Raw genomic sequence first — 23,053 nt, forward strand, 5'->3', positions numbered from 1 at the left:
ATTAATGTTTGTTCACATGTATTTGCATATTTGTCGGCATCCTTCGTTTCACATTTTTTCTTGAATCTCAGACCTTCACACAGGTCATTTCTTTCTGCTGACAGTTTGTTCTTTAGCATATATTTTCTCCTCTGAGGTTCCCTGAGAGACTTAAACTGTAATGCCCTAAGGCATCCATGGTCTGAATGAATTAATTTCCTTAATATGCATCTGTAATATTCAGTAAGAAGCTAATCTCTAAAAACATTTTCAGTAAGGTGTTGTCTTATGGAACCCCAGTTAAGAAAGACTGCCTCAGAATTCCCTTTAGCACATGGATCTTCTGATAATATAAAATCTTTTTTGCCCATGTTTGTCTGCAAGCTATTTTGTTTTCTTTTGCTTTGGTTTTTTTCTTGAAGGACAATGTTGCTGGGTAAAGAGTTCTAAGCTGTAAGCACTTCTCTCTAAGCTCCCAGAAAACATTACATCTGGATAGTATTGTTGCATTCATATTTGTATTCACAAAAAATGACATAGGTATGGAGCTAAGTTATAATAACAGAAGAAGAGGTATAAATCAGGAGGCATGTATTCAAACACCTCTTTGAGCCTTGGTTTCTCCATCAACAAGGTGGAAAAGCCACATGGTTGCTAAGATTAAAAATACCCTATACATTACCTGAAATATAATACATATATATGATCTTCAGGATTATTATTTCTGTTTCTCTCCTTTGGTCTATAGTTTATCCATAGATTTTATGGGTTTGAGTCTATAACCCCAGAGAATAGTTTTACATAGAAATTGTGTGGATGCATGATAAAATTCGCTTTCAATGAGCCAACCATTCAGATTATTGGGAGAGAAGATCATCTGACTCCTCAGCCCTCATCCCAAGCAGGAAGGTTCCTTCTTTTCTTTTAACACCAGATCATTTGCTAAATTTGTTGAAGCTCCTAGGCACCGTATCTAACTGGGTGATAAGATTTTGTTATAGTGCAATGGTTTGAATTTAGGTCAAGTCCTATAACTTGATTATAAAAATGTAATTCATTTCCAATGGTGTCATTTGAGGAAATTTGTTTGACTAATATTTGTCCACTATCAGTAGGAGCCTTGACTATATCCAGATAGCTGAGAAGTAGTAAGACATAGAGTGCTCTATGACAGGCTGTGCTGTCATACTTGTCAGAACCAAGCAACCAAATTGCTACACCTTCTCTGATTGGATATGACCCACAAGGTCACCTTGGAGATACACAGGCTGTAGGGAAGGGCCTGAAGACATTGTTCATGGCACCTTGTTTTTTTTTTGTTTTTTGTTTTTGTTTTTTTTTTTTTGTTCATGGCACCTTGTATTCCTCCCTCCTACACACACACACACAAACACACACCCCAGAAATTTGCCAATCAGCATCTACAGTATTTTCTCTGGCATACAGAGAGCAGTAATTCTTATTCTCTCTTAAGCCAGAGACTCTTTTCTTCCTTCCAACTGAGTATGAAGAGTCAGAAATAAAATTTGTTATTATTTTATTCATATCTCCCTAAAGGCACATTTGATTAGAGAATACAGATATGCTAAAGATTAGGCACTTAACTAGGTAAATCAGCCATTAAAGCTTTTGAAGACTTTTTAAAGCCTAAAAATAGGCATCATATAGATATACTATAATATTCATAAGAATTTCTTCGTTTTTTTTAGGTTATTTTTACATTTATGCTATTGTAGGCAACACTGATATTCTCAACATAAATCTGCCTACTAAAAAAAAAATGCTTGTAGATGAACTCTTACGATCCAAGGAATGTGTTATGACACCATCTCACAGTACGGGTTCATCTGTAGTTTGGATGTATGAACCACACTTCCTTTTCTCAAACAGGATGATCTAGGGAGAAAAGAAAAGTTGACAGTAAGGAGGGTAAGCCTATTCAGGACAGGACGAGAAGGACACTAGGTTGCATTCTGGGGATGAAGGCAGATCTCAATGTTTATGAAACATGAAAGCAGGGGTAGGGGTAACTCACCTCATTGTCTTCTGGATGAAGCCAAGCACCAGGAAGGTAAAGTGTTCCCTGAGGTCCCATAATTGAATACCGCCCAAGGTTATGTCCATTGATAAACGCAAATCCAGAATTCCAGGTCTGGAAGGAATGAAGTCTTGAGATATAGTAAGACTCACACTGGCGATGTCTAATCTAAGGCACTTTGGGGAGTGAGTGTAAGACTCAATGCTTTGTGGCACTGAAAGCAGCAGAGTTTAGGACGGGATATGTTCTAGAAACTAGGCCAAGCTGGTCTAGGGATGACAGAGAAAAACATGAACCAAACCTTTAATGCTAATGCTACTGTTGTTCCTGCCCCATGATATGTAATGCTGTTGCTTTTTAAAAAGTAGTTGTTCTACTTCCAGAGAGAAGTACCATGTAATAAAGATGAATGCTAATGCTAAGAACAGTTATAAAAGTTACACATTTTTAAAACTCTGCTCACAATACAATGATGAGTGATAGATAGGACCAAGATCTAAGCAAAGCACACTGAGAGGTAAGAAGACATTGAGACAGTTTTTCCCCTAGAGGCATCTGCTTATTCAGGAAGAGGTGGCTAAGAAGCTTAGCAGAACCTTTTATAGCCTCACAAGTTTAGGGAACACAAATTGGATACCAAGGAAACTTATTAAATAATTTACACCCTGGGCTGTGATCCTGAGGGCCTATACCCAAAGAGAAGAGTAAACTAGAAATAGCCCCGCCATTGGATGGAAGCCTGAATCAAATCATTTCCATCCTCATAATTATAGTAAGAGGATTACTAGTGTACCTAAGTCACTCCAGAGGTTGATGTACACTCTCTGATATCATCTTAGGCTTTAAGTTATCTCTAGCGGGGATCCCTGGGTGGCCCAGCCGTTTAGCGCCTGCTTCAGCCCCGGGCCTGGTCCTGGAGACCCGGGATCGAGTCCCGCATCAGGCTCCCTGCATGGAGCCTGTGTCTCTGCCTCTCTCTGTCTCTCTCTGTGTCTCTCATGAATAAATAAACAAAATATTTTTTTAAAAAAGGGGGATCCCTGGGTGGCTCAGCGGTTTAGCGCCTGCCTTCAGACCAGGGCATGATCCTGGGGTCCCGGGATCGAGTCCCTCATCGGGCTTCCTGGATGGAGCCTGCTTCTCCTCTGTGTCTCTGCCTCTCTCTCTGTCTCTCTCTCATGAATAAATAAATAAATAATTTTTAAAAAAATAAATTATCTCTAGCATTTTTTATATATAATTTCTGGAACTCAAAAAAATCAAGCAGATGGGGATGGGGAAGACAATATAATAAAAAAAAGTACAAGGAACAACAGACAATAAAAATAGATGCACAGGTGATGCAGATAATGAATTTATAAGTCCCAGGCTTTAACAGAATTATGCCTATTAAATTAATATTTAATAGGTATCAAAGGGGGATCCCTGGGTGGCGCAGCGGTTTGGCACCTGCCTTTGGCCCAGGGCGCGATCCTGGAGACCCGGGATCGAATCCCACATCGGGCTCCCGGTGCATGGAGCCTGCTTCTCCCTCTGTCTGTGTCTAACTATCATAAATAAATAAAAAATTTTTAAAAAAAATTAATAGGTATCAAAGACAAGAGCTAGAATTTTGACAGAGAAATGGAAATTATTAATAAGGTTAAAGTTATAGAATGAAAATTCTAAAATGAAAAAACGTAGTAATTTTTTTAAAGATTTTATTTATTTATTGAGAGAGACAGAGAGCAACAGAGGCAGAGACACAGGCAGAGGGAGCAGCTCCATGCAGGGAGCCCGATGTGGGACTTGATCCCGGGTCTCCAGGATCACGCCCTGGGCTGAAGGCAGCACTAAACTGCTGAGCCACCCAGGCTGCCCGAAAAAAATGTAATAATTAAAATTAAGAATTTAACAGATGTTTTGAGTAGCAGATTAGATATAGCTAACTAGAGAATATAGCTAAATATAAACTAATAGGAAATAATAGGATTAATTAAATAGGATTAAATAGGATTAATAAACTGAATAATAGGAAATAAAGTTTTCAAAATTAAGCTCCATGGAAAGAAGAATGAGAAACACACAAGACAGGAAGACACAAAAGGAGATATAACAAAATGATTCTAACATATAAAATTGGAACCTCTGAAATGCTCCAGTTAAAAAATAAAGATTGCTGGACTGTATATTAAATAGAGCATTGATATTTATAAGAAAACCATCTAAAATATAAAGGAATTGAAAAAATAAAAGAATAACAGAAAAAATAAAATAGATAAACCTTAAGCAAGAAGAATTTGCTATAGCTCTATTAATATCAGAAAAATTTGACATTAACGAAAGAAGCACTATGACAGATAGAAACATCTCCTGATGATAATATTCTTAATCTACTCTGAGTGATAATGACATATAGAGAAGCTAAAAGTATAGATTCCAAATGTATAAGGAAAATTGACGAAATAACAGGAGAAATAAAATTCACAACGATAATGGAAAATTTTTAAATGTTTCAACAGCTAATAGATAAAGCAAACAGGAATCAGTAAAGACAAAACATTTAAAATAAGGTGATTAACAAAGTGTAACTAAATGACATATATAGAACATTGATCTACTACATGCAGAACCTACCTATTCTTTCAAGTATACATAATAATCTTTATAACTTTGACCTTATGTTAGACTAAGCAAATGTTGTATTTTATTATTTTTTAATATTTTATTTATCCATTAATGAGAGAGAGAGAGAGAGAGAGGCAGAGACACAGGCAGAGGGAGAAGCAGGCCCCATGCAAGAAGCTCGACGTGGGACCCGATCCCGGGTCTCCAGGGTCACGCCCTGGGCCGAAGGCAGCACTAAACTGCTGAGCCACACAGGCTGCCCAATATTTTAAAGTTCTCAGACCACAGTGCAACTAAACAAGAAATTGATAACAAAAAGATTACTATAAAGTATCCCAAAATTTGAAAATTAAACATGTACACTTCTAAATAATGCAGAGGCCAAAGCAAAAATCACGCAGAAAGTTAGAACATATTTGAGTTGATCGGTGATGAAAATAAAACATATAAGGATTTATGGAATATATATCCAGAGTAGGAAATTCCATAAACACAGGGAGAAAATTGTTTGTCAGGAGCTGAGGGGAAGGGAAATTGGGGAAGTAAAGTGCTTAATGGGTACAGGGTTTCCTGTAAGAGTCCTAAAAGTGTTTTGGATCTACATAGAAGGAATAGTTGCATTCATTGTAAATGTACCTAATGCCTCTGGATTGTTCACTTTAAAATGATTAATTTTATGTTAATGTAAATTTCACCTCAATAAAGGTTTTAAACTTATGGGATACAACCAAATTCATACTTGAACAAAAAATTGTCTTAACTCATATGTTAAAGAAGAATAAAGACTATAAAAGTCAGCTACATAAGCACTCATCTCAAGAAATTATAAAAAGAAAGAACATAACTTCTAAGGTTAAAAGTAGAATAGACAAAACACGGTATACCTTCAGAATGGCTAGTATCAAAAGAATAAATAAATAAACAAGAAATAGCAAGTGTGGGCAAGGATGTGGATCAAAAGGTATCCGCACTGTTGGTGGGAATGCAAACTGGCACAGCCACTGTGGAAAACAGTATGGAGGTTCCTCAAAAAATTTAAAATAGGATTACCACATGATCCAGTAATTCCACTACTAGGTATTTACTCAAAAGAAAACAAAAACAATTCAAAAAGATATATGCACCTCTATATTTATTACAGTAATATTTTCATTAGCCAGTATGGAAGAAACCCAAGTGTCCATGGAGAAGTAAATGGATAAAGATTATATATAATAAATATATATAAATAGAATAATAAATAGAATATTACTCAGCCACAAAAAAAAAAAAAAAAAGAATGAAATCTTGCCATTTGCAGCAATATGGATGGACCTAGAGAGTGTATTGCTAAGTGAAATAAGTCAGATAGAAAGACAAATACTATACGATTTCATTCTTTGTGGAATTTAAGAAACAAACCAACAAATAAAAAACGAGACAAGTGAAAAAACAGACTCTTACATACAGAGAACAAGCTAGTGGTTGCCAGAGGGGAGTTGGGTGGAGGGATGGATGAAATAGATAAAGGAGATTCGAGTACTCTTATCTTAATGAGCACTGAGAAATGGATACAATTGCTGAATCACTATATTGTATACCTAAAACTAATATAATACTGGATATTAATTATACTTGAATAAAAAATTTTAGAATGCAAAATAATAGGACTAGGTGATACAGGAAATTATTAGTATCTAAGAGTTGTGGGGCACCTGGGTGGCTCAGTCGGTTAAGTATCTGCCTTTGGCTCAGGTCATGATCTCGGGATCCTGGGACGGAGCCCCACATGGGGCTCCCTGATCGCAGAGAGTCCGCTTGTCTCTCTCCTCTACCCCTCCACCTCACCTGTGTTTTATTTCTCTCTGTCTCTCAAATACATAAATAAAATCTTTTTTAAAAAGTTGAACAATTAAAATAATGTGTTAGAAAAATACTAAAATGTATAATATATTTCATATTTTAAAATAGTTCCAGATCTATTAACAATTTGCAAAGATAGTGCAGGATTTCACAAAACAACAAAATAAAAATGATAATAATAATAAAGAAAATGGGAGAAATGAAACAGATGATAACTATAAAATGTGCTAAAAATTACAGCCAACCATTGATTGTTTGAAAGATTCATACACTGGAAATGTACAAAACGTATCAAGAAAAAAAGAGATGTTATCACAGATGATCTAGACATTAAAAATAAACAATTTAAACATAAAACATCGAAAATTCAGAGGAAATGGGAAAATCTCCCAGAAAAGTAAATTTTATGAAAACTAACTTTTAAAGAAACAAAATCTGACAAGTACTTTAATCTTGAAGAAATTTAATCCACACCTACCAATTTTCCCACAGTGAAAATGTCAGCCCTACACGGCTCCAGAAATCTACCAAACACGTAAGAAGTAATACCAGGCTTACACAGGCTACTTCCCAAATCGTTTATGGGGGTCCTAAAACTTGGGACCAAAACAGGACCAAGATGTCTCAGTCACAAACATAAACACAAAAGAAGTCTTAATATCTATAATAGCCAAACACTGGAAATAATACAAATACCTATCAACAGTAGGCTGGTTAAATATAGTATGGTATTTTATAAAGTGGGACCCCATACAATAGTGAAAATGAATAAATCACAGCCTCACTTAATGGTTGAATCTTAGCAACAAAAGAAACCCCATGGAAAAAGAAGGCACGCTATGCAATTCAATTTACATGTAGTCAAAAGAGGAAGCAATGACTTGGAGCGTTAGAAGCCAAGATAATGGTTCCCTTTTAGGGACAAGGAGAGACAGTGATTGGGAGGGATACTGACAATATTTTATTTTTTTCATCTCAAAATAATTACATGGCGTTCACTTGGTGATAATTTATTGCACTGTGCATTTATGTCACTATGTGTGTTCATACGTACAAAGCTATACCAGGTATAGTATTTTTGAAAAAGCAAGTTGCAAAATATAATTTAGGGAGTGAACCCATTAGTGATAAAAGTAATTAGTGCGTATGTTTAGGCAAAGTTATATATGAAATCCCACAAACTCTTGGTGTCACCAGCCTGACCCCCTGACCTCAGGAAATTTCTAGTAGAAGCCTCTGTCTGTCAATGTTATCCAGTAGGAGCGAAACCAGAGGCTTTTGCCAACTGTCAATTTTACCTTTTAGAAAGAAACTAACGGATTGCTAGAATAGAAAAAAAAATAAACATTTGAGGGCCACACCTGTGCAGATGAACCAGAAAGTGCCAGAACTGACTGTAGCCTCACGACGATGTTAAAATCCCCTTCTGAATATTCACCCCAAGCCCTAGTAAAAGGGTCTGCTTTCCCATCTTCAGGGAGACAGGACTTTGGAAATTATTCCCCACAATCTCCTGGTTTGTACAAATAGAGGACTTGTGAGGGAACTCCATTTGGTGCAGTCTGTCTACAACGCACCAAGAAGCGGCCCACTTTGGTCCAATGACACGGGCGGTGTTTAGTTCTGAAAAGTAGAAAGGAATCGGAATGCAGAGTGGGTTGGAAGGAGAAATTCCATCATTTGCTCTCTGTACCTTATTATTTCCGGTTTTCCATTGTGTTTAGTATTTTTAAAATAACGATCAATTAGGAAGATTGAGAAATGTTGGAAGACTTGTTATAAAGAGGACGAGAAAAACAGAGAAAAACAGAAGCATCCCTGCCAGAAACACCATGGCTTTGCTTCCAAACTCTTCTGAAAAGAAGCGGTGATTGGGACACCAGAACTGAGGGGGGCAGCTCACCTACCCGTAGCCTCAGGAAGGTGTCCTTGGGAGAAGAGTCCACCTTTAAGGTACCGAGGTAGAAGGCGGGGCCCAAACAGGCCTTTGGGACAGGCCTCCAGGTGGCAGAGCGGAGCCTGGAGGAAGAGCAGAGCCTTGAAGAGGAGGAAGACCCTTCCCCACTCTGCTGCCAACACTGACCCTAGACTCCCCAACTCAGGGATTAAGATTCTGATCCAAGAAGACGTATTAGAGTAGAAGCATTAAAACAAATCGGGAGATTTGTTCTGGAGTTGTAGTCCTGACCCCAAAGCAGCCTATAATCCTGGGTAAATCACTTCAGTTCTCGGAGTATTAGCTCTTCATCTGCAAAGTGAAGAGCTTGACCATCTGCAAGCCCCCCTATCCCTCCGAGCGTCTCCCGGGTATAAGGAGGGACGTACCTTTCAAAGAAGCTCATTGTCATTTCCAGAGAATAGATAGCGAAACCCTGCAGGGGCATGTTATTGATGGTAACTGACCCAGTTAATCCTGCAGGGAAGGGGTAGGAGAAAGTATGGACAAGGACTGGACACTCTCCAGGGTCCCCTAAGATCATGCAGACTGTAGACGCCTGTGACAAGGAATCAGCCAGGATGGGAGATGCTGGTCTGACCTGCTAGGACCCAAAGTTTCCTACCATGTGGCTCCATATTGCCAAGAAAGCATCCCACTTAGTATCAGAACTTTCTCTGAAATTCCCAGTGGGGGACTGGGCCCCGCTCCACAATAGGCCAGGGCCCAAACTAAATGTTCTGCTTTAACCTCGGTATCTCACTGCTCAAAGGGTTCATTTGTTCCTCCCAAATGCCACATTGCCCCAACCGTAGGATCCAAGTAACCACAAAGAGGGATTACAGCCTGTTTCTCACCTTTCCGTTGGTCTTGAATTTTCCATGAAAAATTGACTCGTCCTTGATTCTCTACCAGGATCCTCAGAAGTTGACATCTCTAAGAACAAACAAACAAGCAAAAGAATTCGGCGTTCCTCCTCGGGATAGACCAGCTCGCAGAGACCACATGGTCTCACAGAGCTTTCACTCTAGAACTCATTCTTTTCTCCAAGTCCCAGATGGACAGACAAGCACATGGGAGACAAGGGGGCCCCAGAGTCTAGCAGTCCTCCTCTCTCATGAGGACTCTGTGCTCCTGTTCTCAACTCACTCTTCCCTTCCACTTGCTGGTCTGCCTTAGGAAAGGCAGAGAGACTCCGCTGTGAGCCTCTGATCAGGGACCCAGCCAGGGGCTGATGACTGACTCAGGGCCTAACGGGGAGCTCCCATTCACACCGAAGCATGTGCGCTACACTCTGCTACACTCCGCTACACTGGGGCCTGGGAGATGCAGTTCCGCTTACAGACCTAAGCCCTTGCTGCTGGGACCCCGAGTGGGAAGCAATTAAGGGCAGTGGCAGAGAAAGGAGGTGGTCTACCTCAGAACTGGTCCACGCGTACGTTAGAGTCAGAGGTCTAAGGTAGCGCCCAGACTCTTGGATCACATACCGTCATCGTAGGAACAGTCAGCGTCTTCGCATGATCGTGCAGATGTCCTATATTTATCTCATTCAAAAACACCTGCAAACGAAGAGCCAGCATCAGACTGATCGGCCCACCCATCCATATTGCCAAGAAAGCATCCCACTTAGTATCAGAACTTTCTCTGAAATTCCCAGTGGGGGACTGGGCCGATCAGTCTGAAAGGAGTCTGAAAGTCTGAAAGTCCGAAGAAAGGAGGCGAGAGGCTCTGGTTGAGGAGCAGGTCACCATGACGGAAGAGACCACCCTCGGCGGTCACAGATGCTGGAAGCGGAACAGAGGCCTTCACAGACTTAAGCTGCGGTGAAGCGGAAAGCAAGTCTCTCTGGTTTGACTTTATATTCCCAACGCCTCCCAAATAGCAGGTGCTTGAAAAATGCCACCTAATAGTACAGCTGACCGGTGACTCCCCGCCCCCCGCCCCATAACAGAGTCAGGCTAAATGTTCTCTTACCTCCACAGTCAGCCTGCGGACACCTACCTGTGCTGTATCGTGAACGTCTGCACGCAGAGAACCTCCGGAGCAGATCGAAGTCTCATAAAGCACGAATCCATAGGACTGGCCGTTCCCACCGTTTATAGGGAGGTTCTCCATGTTGACTGGTGTGTTAGACATAACTGGCTATGAGAGACACGGCAGAGACAGGAGCCAGGGTGACGAGAAGTTGGGATCCTTCTTCCTCAGGCCCTTGGCGTTTTTCGTTGACCCTCCTAAGGGTCCCCAACAGTTCTCTGGATAAGAAATACTAAAACCAGTGCTGTATGATGATGTGCATCATCCCCACATCTCCACTCTCCAGAAAGCTCCAGAGATGGTAGGAACATGGTAGAGAGAACAACTGCTGTCATCATGGGAATCAATGGAATGAACAAGTCTAATTTTAAAGTAACTGAAGCTGAACAGGAATTATGCACTAAAGCAAACGTTTAGTTAGCATCTACAACGTGCCAATCACTATATTTATCTAAAACAGTGATAGCAGGGGTGAACCTGATATGAATTCGAGTAAACCTTTTTCCGAACAATTTTATCTCTTCTTCAAAATAGGATAGTCTAATTTGAAAGGGACAGTATGGACCCATAAAAGTTTAGTGATTTGGCCTCTTTGATGGTGAAGAAGAGTCAGAAACTCAGTTTTACGGGTTCCGATTCTCCGCCTTTCCAGTATGGATCATGTAGTCCCATCCAAGAGCAATGGTTCATCTGAGCTGAGAAACCGGATCCTCTAGCATCCCCCTTTTCCCCCTACGCCGACTCATTCTTCAAGTTCAAACCCTTTTACAGTCTATCCAGAAAGAGTTTGTGGTTTTTGCCTCATCGTTCTAAATTTGGACAAAATCTAAAATATTTATTTTTACATTTCCCAATAAAAAGTCCTTGAAGGCATCTCTACTCTGTGGCCAAAAGCCCTCTCCCCCAGGCCCCCAGGAGCCAACCCCCAATTCCAGCGCCAGGGAGTACTCACTTCATTTAAGTACTGGAGGACATCCCACAGCGGCAAGTAGAGAGAGGGCTTCACAGAAGGATACTCAGCCTTGGGAGTGAGCTCGGGTAAAGGCGGCAGGGGTATTGCTGAAAGAAAACAGGCCATGGGGCGAGAAGCGTCTGAAAGAACTACTGCCCTCTCCCTACCTCCCCACCCCTCCCATGAACTCTCGTACACCAGAGCCAGCAACAGAAGTGGGTCCTATCTTCGCGTATGGGTTTACTTCCCCAGGAGTAAGGAGAAACTGGAAATAACAGAGTTGGAACCATTTTCTACGCCTGGAGAGCTGACAGGTGGAGACCTCTGCAGAGCAGGGCCGGCCATACAGACCCAGGGCTCCCGGGGGCAAGAACTCTGCCTTGGGCCCTCTGGCAACGCCAGCGCTCACCGTCTAGCACACAGTAGATGATTTACTTTATTTAAATAAATAAAACTAAATAAGGTGGCTTTTGCTCTTGGATGTGAGGGTACTACGCCTTCATACTAAGAGCTCTACAAATAGTAACTTATGCAAATCTTCCCAGTCATTACAGGACATGCAGATCACTGTCTTCATCTTTCAGTGAAGAAACGGGCCTCAAGGGCTTGAAATACTCGTGCAAAGCCACTCACCTTTTAAGTGGGAAAACCGAGATTTGAACTTAAGGTTACCCTTGCCATTAAGGCTCCAAGTTTCTGCCCAAAGGGGAACCTTCCCTTTCCTCATCCTTCCACTTTATGAGAAGAGCCATCCCTCAAATGGAAATGACTGCTGAGTACCTGAGACAGATCCAAAGAGTCTTCGAAGCTTGAAATATTTTTCTGTGTAATCCCCGGCCTCTGTGAGCACAGCATCATAGTCTGCAAGACACCGGGGTATTGTTGCCAGCCAGGCAGTCGTCCACAACAGACCTTGTTGCAGCACTGCTGACATGACACAGACCAGGGCTACCAGAGGCAATGGGAAGACACATCTTCCTCACCCCTCTGACTAGGCCATCCAAGGCTGAGGGTGTGCATGTGTGCAGGGGGTCATGCCACCCTGGGAACACTCCCCACAACCCTTCCTAGGGGTCTGAGGCTGCCAAGATACTGGATTCGTCCTCTGTCTTACTTTCTAATGGACTCCTCTTGTCCCCTGGATTGCCCGGGTGTGTCGATCAAGCAATCACCATTGTGTATCTTAGAAGGTTCAAGTCAAGGGGTCAGTATATATGATGAATGAAGCAGGACTCTAGGTCTGAGGTGCCCCATCTGCTGCGATGGCAGCCTGTCTGGGGGCGTTATGAACATCACAGAAGAAAGCAAAAATAGGTAGGAATACCCTGAAAGCTCAGCACAGACTGTAGGTCAAGAATCCAGTGATGCTCAGAACATGCTTTTGGAGCCTCCTCTGTAAAGCTCCGTAGCACTTCTGCTGCGGGGTAACCGTACCAGCAAGTACTTGCCATAGCTAGTGACAACACCTCGGTGTATCCCAAAATCTGTGGCCCCATTCATGAAACCGAAGTTGGTTCCACCGTGGAACATATATACATTGAAGGAGATCTCAGATGCAATAAATTTGGTCACAGTCTCCTCAACATCTGTAGGTGAGGAAGACAAGAACACAGGGAAAAGTAAAAAGACAGAAGTCTCTGGTGAAAACTTATTCTCAACCCCACCCGTGATCAACTTAACTGTTCTTTCAACCCCCACTAAGATTCTAACCAGAAAATAGGTGAAATTGGCTACAACTCCTCCAGGAAACCAAGTCTTATCAATTCCTAGTGCCTGTTTAAAAATTGTTTTTCCCGGAGCACGGACGTAATTTGGTTCCATGTTATACCTATTAAATAATAGCCTAAGAACCCTTATGTCACTTAAATATCTAATGTTCATTGAATTTTTTTTGAAATTGTACAAATAATTAGTATAATCTCATTACTCCCTTCTAAGGTAAGATCTCTTTGGACGCTAGTTTAAAACCACTGCAATAGTCCACAGTAGCTGTTCCCAATCTTTAGCCACAGGAACTCTTATCTTGTCACCATGATTTTACCAGGTGTGAGCAACCTCCTACTGGCATCATAGGGAGTTAGTTAAAGGGTAGTTACGTGTGGGAGTCCACCCTGGCTGTGCTCTTTACTACTTGCATTGACTTGGAGAGCCCATTTTTCTCTTAGAGCCTCTGCTTCTTTATCTGCTAAATGAAAGTCCTAACTCCTACTACCTCATCGGGTTGATGAGAGAACATATGTAAGAAACATGCCATCATTGTGCCCGACGTGAAGGGGATCAGAAAACTTGTTTGTTAGTGGTGGGTTTTGTTTTGTTTTGTTTCAGCTCAAGCAGGCTTTCCTCAGTTACCTGGAATTTTTCATTGGTTTATTTCTGGTACAAGTGAGCTTGGTTTTGTTTTTTGTTTTTTTGTTTTTTTGTTTTTTAAGTGAGCTTGTTTTCATAATATCAATGGCAAAATATCTTTAGTAGCAAAATACTTCTATTAAGTCAACCTCTGCCAGGCACTGTTCTGAGTCGTTTATCACATTTAATCCTCACAACAACCCCTATGAGGCAGGTTACATGATAATTCCTGTTTTAGGTGAGGACACAGGCTTAGCAAACAAGGAAAGCTAGTCATGCAGATGGGCAGAGCTGAGATTGAAATCCTGATTTCTTTGGCACCAGGATCCACGCTGTCAACCATCATTGCATGTTGCCTCCTAATAACCACTACCACTTTGTTGACGTTGCCATAGCAATGGCCTGCACATTTAGCAGAGATTATTCAGACTTTTAGCAAATGCATTCCCTTCTTCAGAGATGTTGCCTTTCAAGACCCTTTCCATGACCACCTTGCCATACCTCTGCAGGCCTGCCCCTGTCTCTTCTATCACTGCACCTGTTTCTTTGCTTCAAAGCACTTGTCAGATATGGAACCCTTGATTTACTTAATTATCTGTCAATTCTACTAAGTAACAAGCTCTAGGAACCAAGTCGTTTTTATTCATCAGTGCACTCTCAAGCTTAGCCAAGTCCTTGCACATACAGGTGTTGAATGAATAGTTATGGTTGAGTGAGCTAATTAATTAGCAAAGAAATGTGTGAATGATCCATGACTCAGGCCCACCTCTATTTGGGGTCAAACACTGCAAAACACTTACCCTTAGGATTTTTAACCTTATGTTCACTTCCCCATGTGTCAAACCAGCCGACCCAGAATTCCATGACCATAATGGGCTTATTGCTCTAGAAACAAATCAAATCAAATACCAAGTCTGAGAAAATGTAAAAAGAAAATAAGAAAAACTAAGCACAACTGATGAGAATTTAAGGAACTCATGCTGTTCACTTTTTCAAAATTCAGCATTTTATTCTCCCTCCTTTCCCATCACCCATTAGACCTTTGCCATCATCCATAGCTTTGGTTCTGCACCCACCCTCCAAACATTCACATTCTTTATGCTTTATGTGCCTTCCTGCTGTACTTGGATAGCATCACCAATGATTCCAACTTTGTCATAAGTGAGGCTGGTTTTGAAAGAACTGGCTTTGGACCAAGGACCTGACTGAAATTCCTGACACGGAAACTGAGGTTCACATATACCAAAGGCCCACGGCTAATATCATCAAGAGGGCTTTTCCTGTATGGTCAGGAACAAGACAGGAATGTCCATTCTCACCATTACTATTTAATAGAGTACTGGAAGTCTTAGCCTCAGCAATCACACAACAAAAAGAAATAAGTCAGTCAGATTGGCAAGGAAGAAGCCATACTTTCATTATTTGCAGACATGATACTCTATGTAGAAAATCCAAAAGACTCCACCAAAAAATTGCTAGAACTAATATATGAATTCAGCAAAGTCACAGGGTGTAAAATCAACATACAGAAAGCTGTTGCATTTCTATACACCAATAATGAAGCAGCTGGAAGAAATATTAAAGAATCAGTCTAATTTATAATTGCACCAAGATACCCAGGGATAAACCTAAACAAAGAAGTAAGAGATCTGTATGTCAAAACTATAGAATACCTATGAAAGAAATTGAAGAGGAAAAAGAAATGGAAAAACATTCCATGCTCATGGAGTAGAAGAACAAACATTGTTAAAATCTCCATACTACCCAAAGTAATCTACATATTCAATGCAATACCTATCAAAATACCACCAGCATTTTTCACAGACCTAGAACAAACAATCCTAAAACTTGTATAGAACCACAAAAGACCCCAAATAGCCAAAAACAATCCTAAAAAAGAAAATTAAGATGGGAGGCATCATAATTCCAGATTTCAAGCTCTATTACAAACCTGTAATCATCAAGACAGTATGATATGGCACAAAAACAGACACATAGATCAATGGAAGATAAGAAGAGACCCAGAATGGACCTACTAATAATCTTTGACAAAGCAAGAAAGAATATCCAACGGAAAAAGGACAGTCTCTTCATCAGGTGGTGTTGGGAAAACTGGACAGCCACAAGCAGAAGAATAAACTGGACCACTTTCTTACACCATACACAAAAATTAATTCAACATGGAGAAACACCTAGATGTGAGATAGGAAATCAAAATCCTAGAGGAGAACACAGGCAACAACCTCTTTGACCTCTGCTGCTGTAACTTCTTACTAGACACATTGCCAGAGGCAAGGGAAACAAAAGCAAAAATGAACTATTGGGACTTCATCAAGATAAACAGCTTCTATACAGCAAAGGAAACAATCAACAAAACTAAAATGCAGTCTACAGCCTGGAAGAGGATATTTGCAATTATCTGATAAAGGTTTAGTATCCAAAATACATAAAGAATTTACCAAACTCAACACCCAAAAAACAAATAATCCACTTAAGAGATGGGGAGAAGACACAAATAGGTATTTTTCCAAAGAAGACATCCAGATGGCCAACAGACACATGAAAAGATGTTCAGGGGATCCCTGGGTGGCTCAGCGGTTTAGCGCCTGCCTTCAGCCCAGGGCGTGATCCGAGAGTCCAGGGATCGAGTCCCACATCGGGCTGCTGGCATGGAACCTGCTTCTCCCTCTGCCTGTGTCTCTGTGTCTCTCGTGAATAAATAAATAAAATATTAAAACAAAGATGTTCAGCATCACTCTTCATCAGGGAAATGCAAATCAAAACTACAATGAGATCCCACCTCACATCTATCATAATGGCTAAAATTAACAAGTCAGGAAACAACAGATGTTAGTGAGGATGTGGAGAAAGCTAAACCGTCTTATACTGTTGATGGGAATGCAAACTGGTGCAGCCACTCTGGAAAAGCATAGAAGTTCCTCAAAAAGATAAAAATAGAATTACCCTATGATCCAACAATTGCATTACTAGGTATTCATCCAAAGGATACAAAAGTAAATATTCCAAGGGATATGTGCACCATGATGTTTATAGCAGAATGATCAACAATAGCCAAATTATGGAAACCCAAATGTCCATCAACTGATGAATGGATAAAGATGTGGTGTGTAAATACACACACACACACACACACACACACACAGGAATATTACTCAGCCATCAAAAAGAATGAAATCTTACTATTTGCAACAATGTGGATGGAGCTAGAGTTTGTTATGCTAAGCGAAATAGTCAGAGAAAGACATATACCATATGATTTCAGTCATACGTGGGATTTAAAAAACAAAACAGGTAACCATATGGGAGGGGAAAGAGACAGGGAAGCAAATCATCAGACTCTTAATGTTAAAGAACAAAATGTGGGTTGATGGAGGGAAGTGGGTGGGGGTAGGCTAAACAGGTGATGGGTTTCAAGGAGGGCACTTGTTATGATGAGCTCTGGGTATTTTTTTTTAATTTTTATTTATTTATGATAGTCACACAGAGAGAGAGAGAGAGAGAGGCAGAGACATAGGCAGAGGGAGAAGCAGGCTCCATGCACCGGGAGCCCGACGTGGGATTCGATCCCGGGTCTCCAGGATCACGCCCTGGGCCAAAGGCAGGCGCTAAACCGCTGCGCCACCCAGGGATCCCAAGCTCTTGGTATTATATGTAAGTGATGAGTCACTAAATTCTACTCTTGAAACCAAGATAACATTATATCTTAACTAACTAGAATTTTTTTAAAAGATTTAATTTATTTATTCATGAGAGACAGAGAGAGAGAGAGAGAGAGAGAGATTGGCAGAAACACAGGCAGAGGGAGAAACAGGCTCCATGCAGGAGCCTGATGTGGGACTTGATCCCGGGACCCCAGGATCATGCCCCAGGCTGAAGGTGGTGCTAAACCGCTGAGCCACCGGGGCTGCCCAACTAACTAGAATTTAAATAAAAATCTGAAAAAAACAAACAGAATTTCAGTGGTCACATTGCTGGTTAAGGGTAGAGCTATACCTCAAATCCAGGTCTAAGCCAAACTATCAGCTACTAAGTTATATTACCTAATAAATATTTCATTCCTTCTCTTCCTATCTTTATTTAAATTTTAGCCTACCTCATCTGGGTTGAAGGATCCATGTAATTCTGATGATCACACTCTATCTGCTGACTACTATTCAAAGTACTTGACTTACTTTGTTCTGCATAACAAACTATAAGGCAGATATTAAGAGTCTTTATTTTATAAATAAAGAAAATGAGGTTAGATAACCCATCCACGTTCACTCAGCTAGGAAGTGCTACAACCTGGACTTGAACTCAGCTAGACTAGCTCCAGACTCCACACTCTTAACCATTTACACCATACTGCATCTGGAATGTAAACGATTTATCACCTAGAACTGGAGGATATAACTAAAGCTATTCCATTTCTCAAAACTTCTGAATGACTCTTGCATAAAAGCACAGGCATCTCTTTGAACATTCGTATTACGGGCGACCTAAACTGTCCGATGCTATAGGCTTTTAGTCTGATACCTGCATTCCACTTCCAGCCTAAACTTTTCAATGCTGCTGAATAATGCAGGTTCTTTTTTAAAAAGCTGACATCTTCACCACAGCAGGACTGACAGTTGCTGTCCCTTATAAATTACCAAAGAAAATTACGGTGGGCCCCTCTTGGGAAATATGCCAGACATTCATAGTATGCATTCTCAGTTTTACTCCTGCTGGCCTCCAGCCTCTTGCCATGACCAAAAACGGTCACACTGTAAGCCCAAAGACCTGTCCTTCAAGGCCTTTTCTTCGCTGATCCCTGGAGTTGAAGATGATGTTTTCTGGATCCTATGTGTTCTTCTGTCTTGGTTTAATCCCTTATTTCTGCATCCTTCAAACATTTCCATAAAAAGAGTGAATAGAGATCAGGTAACCTGAGCCCTTAAATATCTGAAAATATCTTTTTTTTAAAAGATTTTATTTATTTATTCATGAGAGACATAGAGAGAGGCAGACACAGGCAGAGGGAGGAGAAGTAGGCTTCCATGAAGGAGCCTGATGTGGGACTCAATCCAGCAATTTCAGAGGCAAAGGCAGATGCTCAACCACTGAGCCACCCAGGCATCTCTGAAAATATCTTTATTTTGCAATACACTTCCTTCATAGTTACACTGAGTATAAAATTCGAGGTGAAATTCATTTATCCTTAGAATTTTAAAAGTATATTTCATTGCTTTGTATCATCCAATGTCAATACTTTAAAATCCTGATTCTTATCTTATTCTCATTGATCGGTATGTAGTAAGCCTATGGTTTTTCTCTCTGACGAATGTTAATTTTACAATGTGGGTCTTTTTTTAAATCATTTATTATGTTGAACACTTGAGGGGCATTTTTCAATCTAGAGATACATACTCTTCAGCTAAAGGAAGTTTTCTTACATTAGTTATTTGTAATTTCCTTTTCTCTGTGTTCTTTGTCCTCTTTTCATAACTTCTAGTAGTTAGGGGTTGGGCCTCCTAAATTGATCTTATGAAACATTTATGCTGTCTCATATTTTATATCCTGTTGACTGGTACTATTTCTAGGAAATTTCCTCAACTTTACCTCCAACTCATATTTAACTTCTAATTTAAATTTTAGATTTTAGGGACACTTGGGTGGCTCAGTTAGTTGAGTCTGCCTTTGGCTCAGGTCATGATCCCAGGGTCCTGGGATGGAGCAGAAATCTGCTTCTTCCACTCTCTCTGCCCCTCCCCACCCACTCATGCTCATTCTCTTTCAAATAAATAATATAATCTTTTAAAAATAAATAAATATTAAATTTTAATGCCCAAGAGTTCTTTTGGTTCTCTGAGTATCCATATACAAAACATTCCATCCAAGAGCAATAGAATATGCATCCTTCTCAAGTGTAAGTGGAACATTCTCAGGATAGATCAGGGCATAAAATAAGTCTTAATAAATTAAGAAGATTGAAATCACATCAAGCTCTTTTTCAACTAAAATAGTATAAAACTAGAAATAAACTACAGGAAGACAACTGGAAGATTCAAAGATTAAACATGCTACTGAATAATCAATGGGTCAAAAAAGAAATCTAAAGGGAAATTAAGGAATCTTGAAACAAATGAAAATAGTACAACATACCAAAACGTAAGGGATGCAGCAAAAGCTGTTCTAAAAAAGTAAGTTCGTGTGATAAATGCCTACATTAAAAAACAAGAAAGATCTCAAATAACCTAACTTTACACCTCAAGGAACTAAAAAAAAGAACAAAGACCAAAGTTAATAGAAGAAAGGAAATAATAAAAGTCAGAGTAGAAATACATGAGAGACTAAAAATACAATAGAAAATATCAATGAAACTAAGAGCAGATTTTTTGAAAAGATGAACAAAATAAAGAAACCTTTGTCCAAACTTAACAGGAAAAAGAAGACTCAGAGAAATAAAATCAGAAATGAAAGAGGATATATTACAATTGATACCACATTAATATACAGAAAGTAAGAGACTGCAATGAACAATTATATGCTAAAATATTGGACAACCAAGATGAAATACATAAATTTCTAGAAACTTATAATCTGCCAAGACTGATTCATGAAATTATACAGAATCAAAAAATCCTAATAAATGAAAGTCCAGGTCCAGATGGATTAACTGGTGAATTCTGTCAAATATTTAAAGAATTAATGCCAATGCCTTTCAAACTCTTCCAAAAAATAGGAGGAACTGTTTCTGAACTCATTTTCCAATGCCAACATTACCCTGATACCAAAACCAGCCCAAGCACACTGCAAGCATAGAAAATATCAGACCAATATACTTGATGAACATACATGCAAAAATCTTCAACAAAATATTAGCAAACTGAGTTCAACAATACAATAAAAGAATCATTCACCATGAACAAGTGGGATTTATCCTGGTAATGCAAGAGTGGTTTAACATCCACAAATCAAACAATGTACAACAGAACCAAAAGCCCAGAAATAAACCCACATGTATATGGTCAATTAATTTACAAAAAGGAGCCAAGAATATAAAATGTGGAAAGGACAGACCCTTTAATAAATGGTGTTAGAAAAACAGGGACAGCCATGTGTGAAACAATGAAACTGAACCCCCATCTTTTACTTTACATAAAGATTAATTCATGGGGCACCCGGGTGGCTCAGCAGTTGAGTGTCTGCCTTTAGCCCAGGCTGTGACCCCAGGGTCCCGGGATCGAGTCCCACATCGGGCTCCCTGCATGGAGCCCTCTGCCTATGTCTCTGCCTCTCTCTGTGTCTCTTGTGAATAAATAAACAAAATCTTTTTTAAAAAAAATTAACTCATAATAAATGAAATAAGACCTGTAAGATCTGAAACCATAGAATCCCTAAAGGAAACATAGGCAGTAAGCTCCTTGATATTGGTCTTGAGTCTACGGCCATACCACCCTGAACGTGCCCAATCTCGTCTGATATTGGTCTTGGCAATGATTTTTTAATCTGACATCCAAAGCAAAGGCAAAAAAAAAAAAAAAAGAAAGAAAAACAACAAACAAAAACAAAAACAAAAAAAATTTCTTTAAAAGCAAAAAAAAACAAAGAAAAAAACAAAAAAAAAAGCAAAGGCAAAAAACACAAAAATAAACAGTTGGGACTACATCAAACTAAAAAGGTTCTGTTCAGCAAAAGAAATCATCAAAATGGAAAGGCTACCTACTGAATATGAGAAAATATTTGCATATTATCTGATAACCAGTTAATATCCAAAATACATAAAGAACTCATACAACTCAAAAAAAATAAAAAATAAAAAAAATAAAAAGGGATCCCTGGGTGGCACAGCGGTTTGGCACCTGCCTTTGGCCCCGGGCGCGATCCTGGATACCTGGGATCGAATCCCACGTCGGGCTCCCGGTGCATGGAGCCTGCTTCTCCCTCTGCCTGTGTCTCTGCCTCTCTCTCTCTCTCTCTCTCTCTGTGACTATCATAAATAAATAAAAATTAAAAAAAAAAAATAACTCATACAACTCAGTAGCAAAAAAAAAAAAAAAACAAAAACAAAAACACCAAAATAACCTGATTAAAAAATGGGCAGAAGATCTGAATAGTTTTCTAAAGAAGAAATACCGATAGCCAACCCGTACATAAAAAGATGTTCAACATTACTAATAATTCAAGGAAATGTGAATTAAAACCACAATGGCATATAACCTCACACTTTTGTAAGAATGGCTCTTACCAAAAGGAGAAGAAACAACAAGTGTTGCTTGTTGTAGAGAATGTAGAGAGAAAGGAACCCATTGTTGGAAATGTAAATTTGTGGAACCACTATGCAGAACAGTAGAGACGCTCCTCAAACGGTAATAAGAGAAATACCATATGATTCGGCAATTCCACATCTGGGTATTTACCCGAAAAAAATTAAAACACTAACTCAAAAAGACATACACACCTCCGTGTTCACTGCAGCATTATACAATAGCCAATGTATGAAATCAAACCAAGTGTTCATAGATGGATGAATGGATGAAAAGATGTGATATATATAAGAGAAATGAAATATTTCAGCCATAAAGAAAAATGAAATATTGGCATTTGTGACAACATGAATGGACCTGTGGACATTACAAAAAGTGAAATAAATCAGAGATAGATACATACCACATAGTCTCACTTGTATGTGGAATCTTAAAAAAAAAAAAAGGTTAATAATTAACAAAAGTTAGACCTTCGAGAATCAGAGAACAGACTGCTGGTTGCCAGACGGAGGAGAAAAGGGAAGAAGCAGGTATTGGGTGAAATGGGTGAAAGAGGTCAAAAGGCACAAACTTCTAGTTATAAAACAAGTAAGTCACAGGGATGTAATGCACAGCATGGGGACTATAGTTAATAACACTGTATTCAAATTTGACCACTGCTGAGAGTAGATCTTAAAAGTGCTCATCACAAGAAAAATAATTTTTATTACGTGTGGTGATGGTTGTTAACTAAATTTATTGTAGGGATTATTTCACAACATATACAAATGTCAAATCATTATGTTATATGCTTGGAACTAATATAATGCTTTATGTCAATTATACCTCAGTAAAAAAATAAAAATCATAAAGAAAAAAAGCCTTAGGAAAAAAAGAAGGGTAGAGGAATCTACTGAACACCCCTAAATGAGTGAATCCGAAACAGTTACAAATGATAGTCTTATCCTGAGTGTGGGTTATTCTCTTATCTTCCTTCATTTCTCTTCATTAGAGATGTGGGAAAGAGCACATAGGAAGACACGTGGGGCGAGTGGGGGATGCGGGAATGGGAATCCCCCCGCGGCCCAGGT

The 23,053-nt window shown here is 39.6% G+C and overlaps 1 protein-coding gene across 1 annotated transcript in view; it reads right to left on the reverse strand.

Annotated features, from left to right (window-relative positions):
- Positions 1-1,687: 1,687 nt before the first annotated feature.
- The window catches only part of GLB1L3 (galactosidase beta 1 like 3), a 41,746-nt gene continuing 20,380 nt past the window's right edge, over positions 1,688-23,053 (reverse strand). Inside the window, exons 10-20 of the mRNA XM_038535560.1 lie at positions 14,535-14,619; positions 12,837-12,974; positions 12,169-12,249; positions 11,389-11,495; positions 10,404-10,544; positions 9,890-9,961; positions 9,260-9,338; positions 8,792-8,879; positions 8,374-8,485; positions 2,015-2,131; positions 1,688-1,875 (exon numbers count right to left, since the gene is read on the reverse strand). Coding sequence (XP_038391488.1) covers positions 1,810-1,875; positions 2,015-2,131; positions 8,374-8,485; positions 8,792-8,879; positions 9,260-9,338; positions 9,890-9,961; positions 10,404-10,544; positions 11,389-11,495; positions 12,169-12,249; positions 12,837-12,974; positions 14,535-14,619 — 1,086 coding nt within the window. The 3' untranslated portion in view covers positions 1,688-1,809. The remainder of the gene's footprint in view (positions 1,876-2,014; positions 2,132-8,373; positions 8,486-8,791; positions 8,880-9,259; positions 9,339-9,889; positions 9,962-10,403; positions 10,545-11,388; positions 11,496-12,168; positions 12,250-12,836; positions 12,975-14,534; positions 14,620-23,053) is intronic.

This window comes from Canis lupus, chromosome 5, assembly GCF_011100685.1.
Source record: "Canis lupus familiaris isolate Mischka breed German Shepherd chromosome 5, alternate assembly UU_Cfam_GSD_1.0, whole genome shotgun sequence".
NCBI lineage: Eukaryota > Metazoa > Chordata > Mammalia > Carnivora > Canidae > Canis > Canis lupus.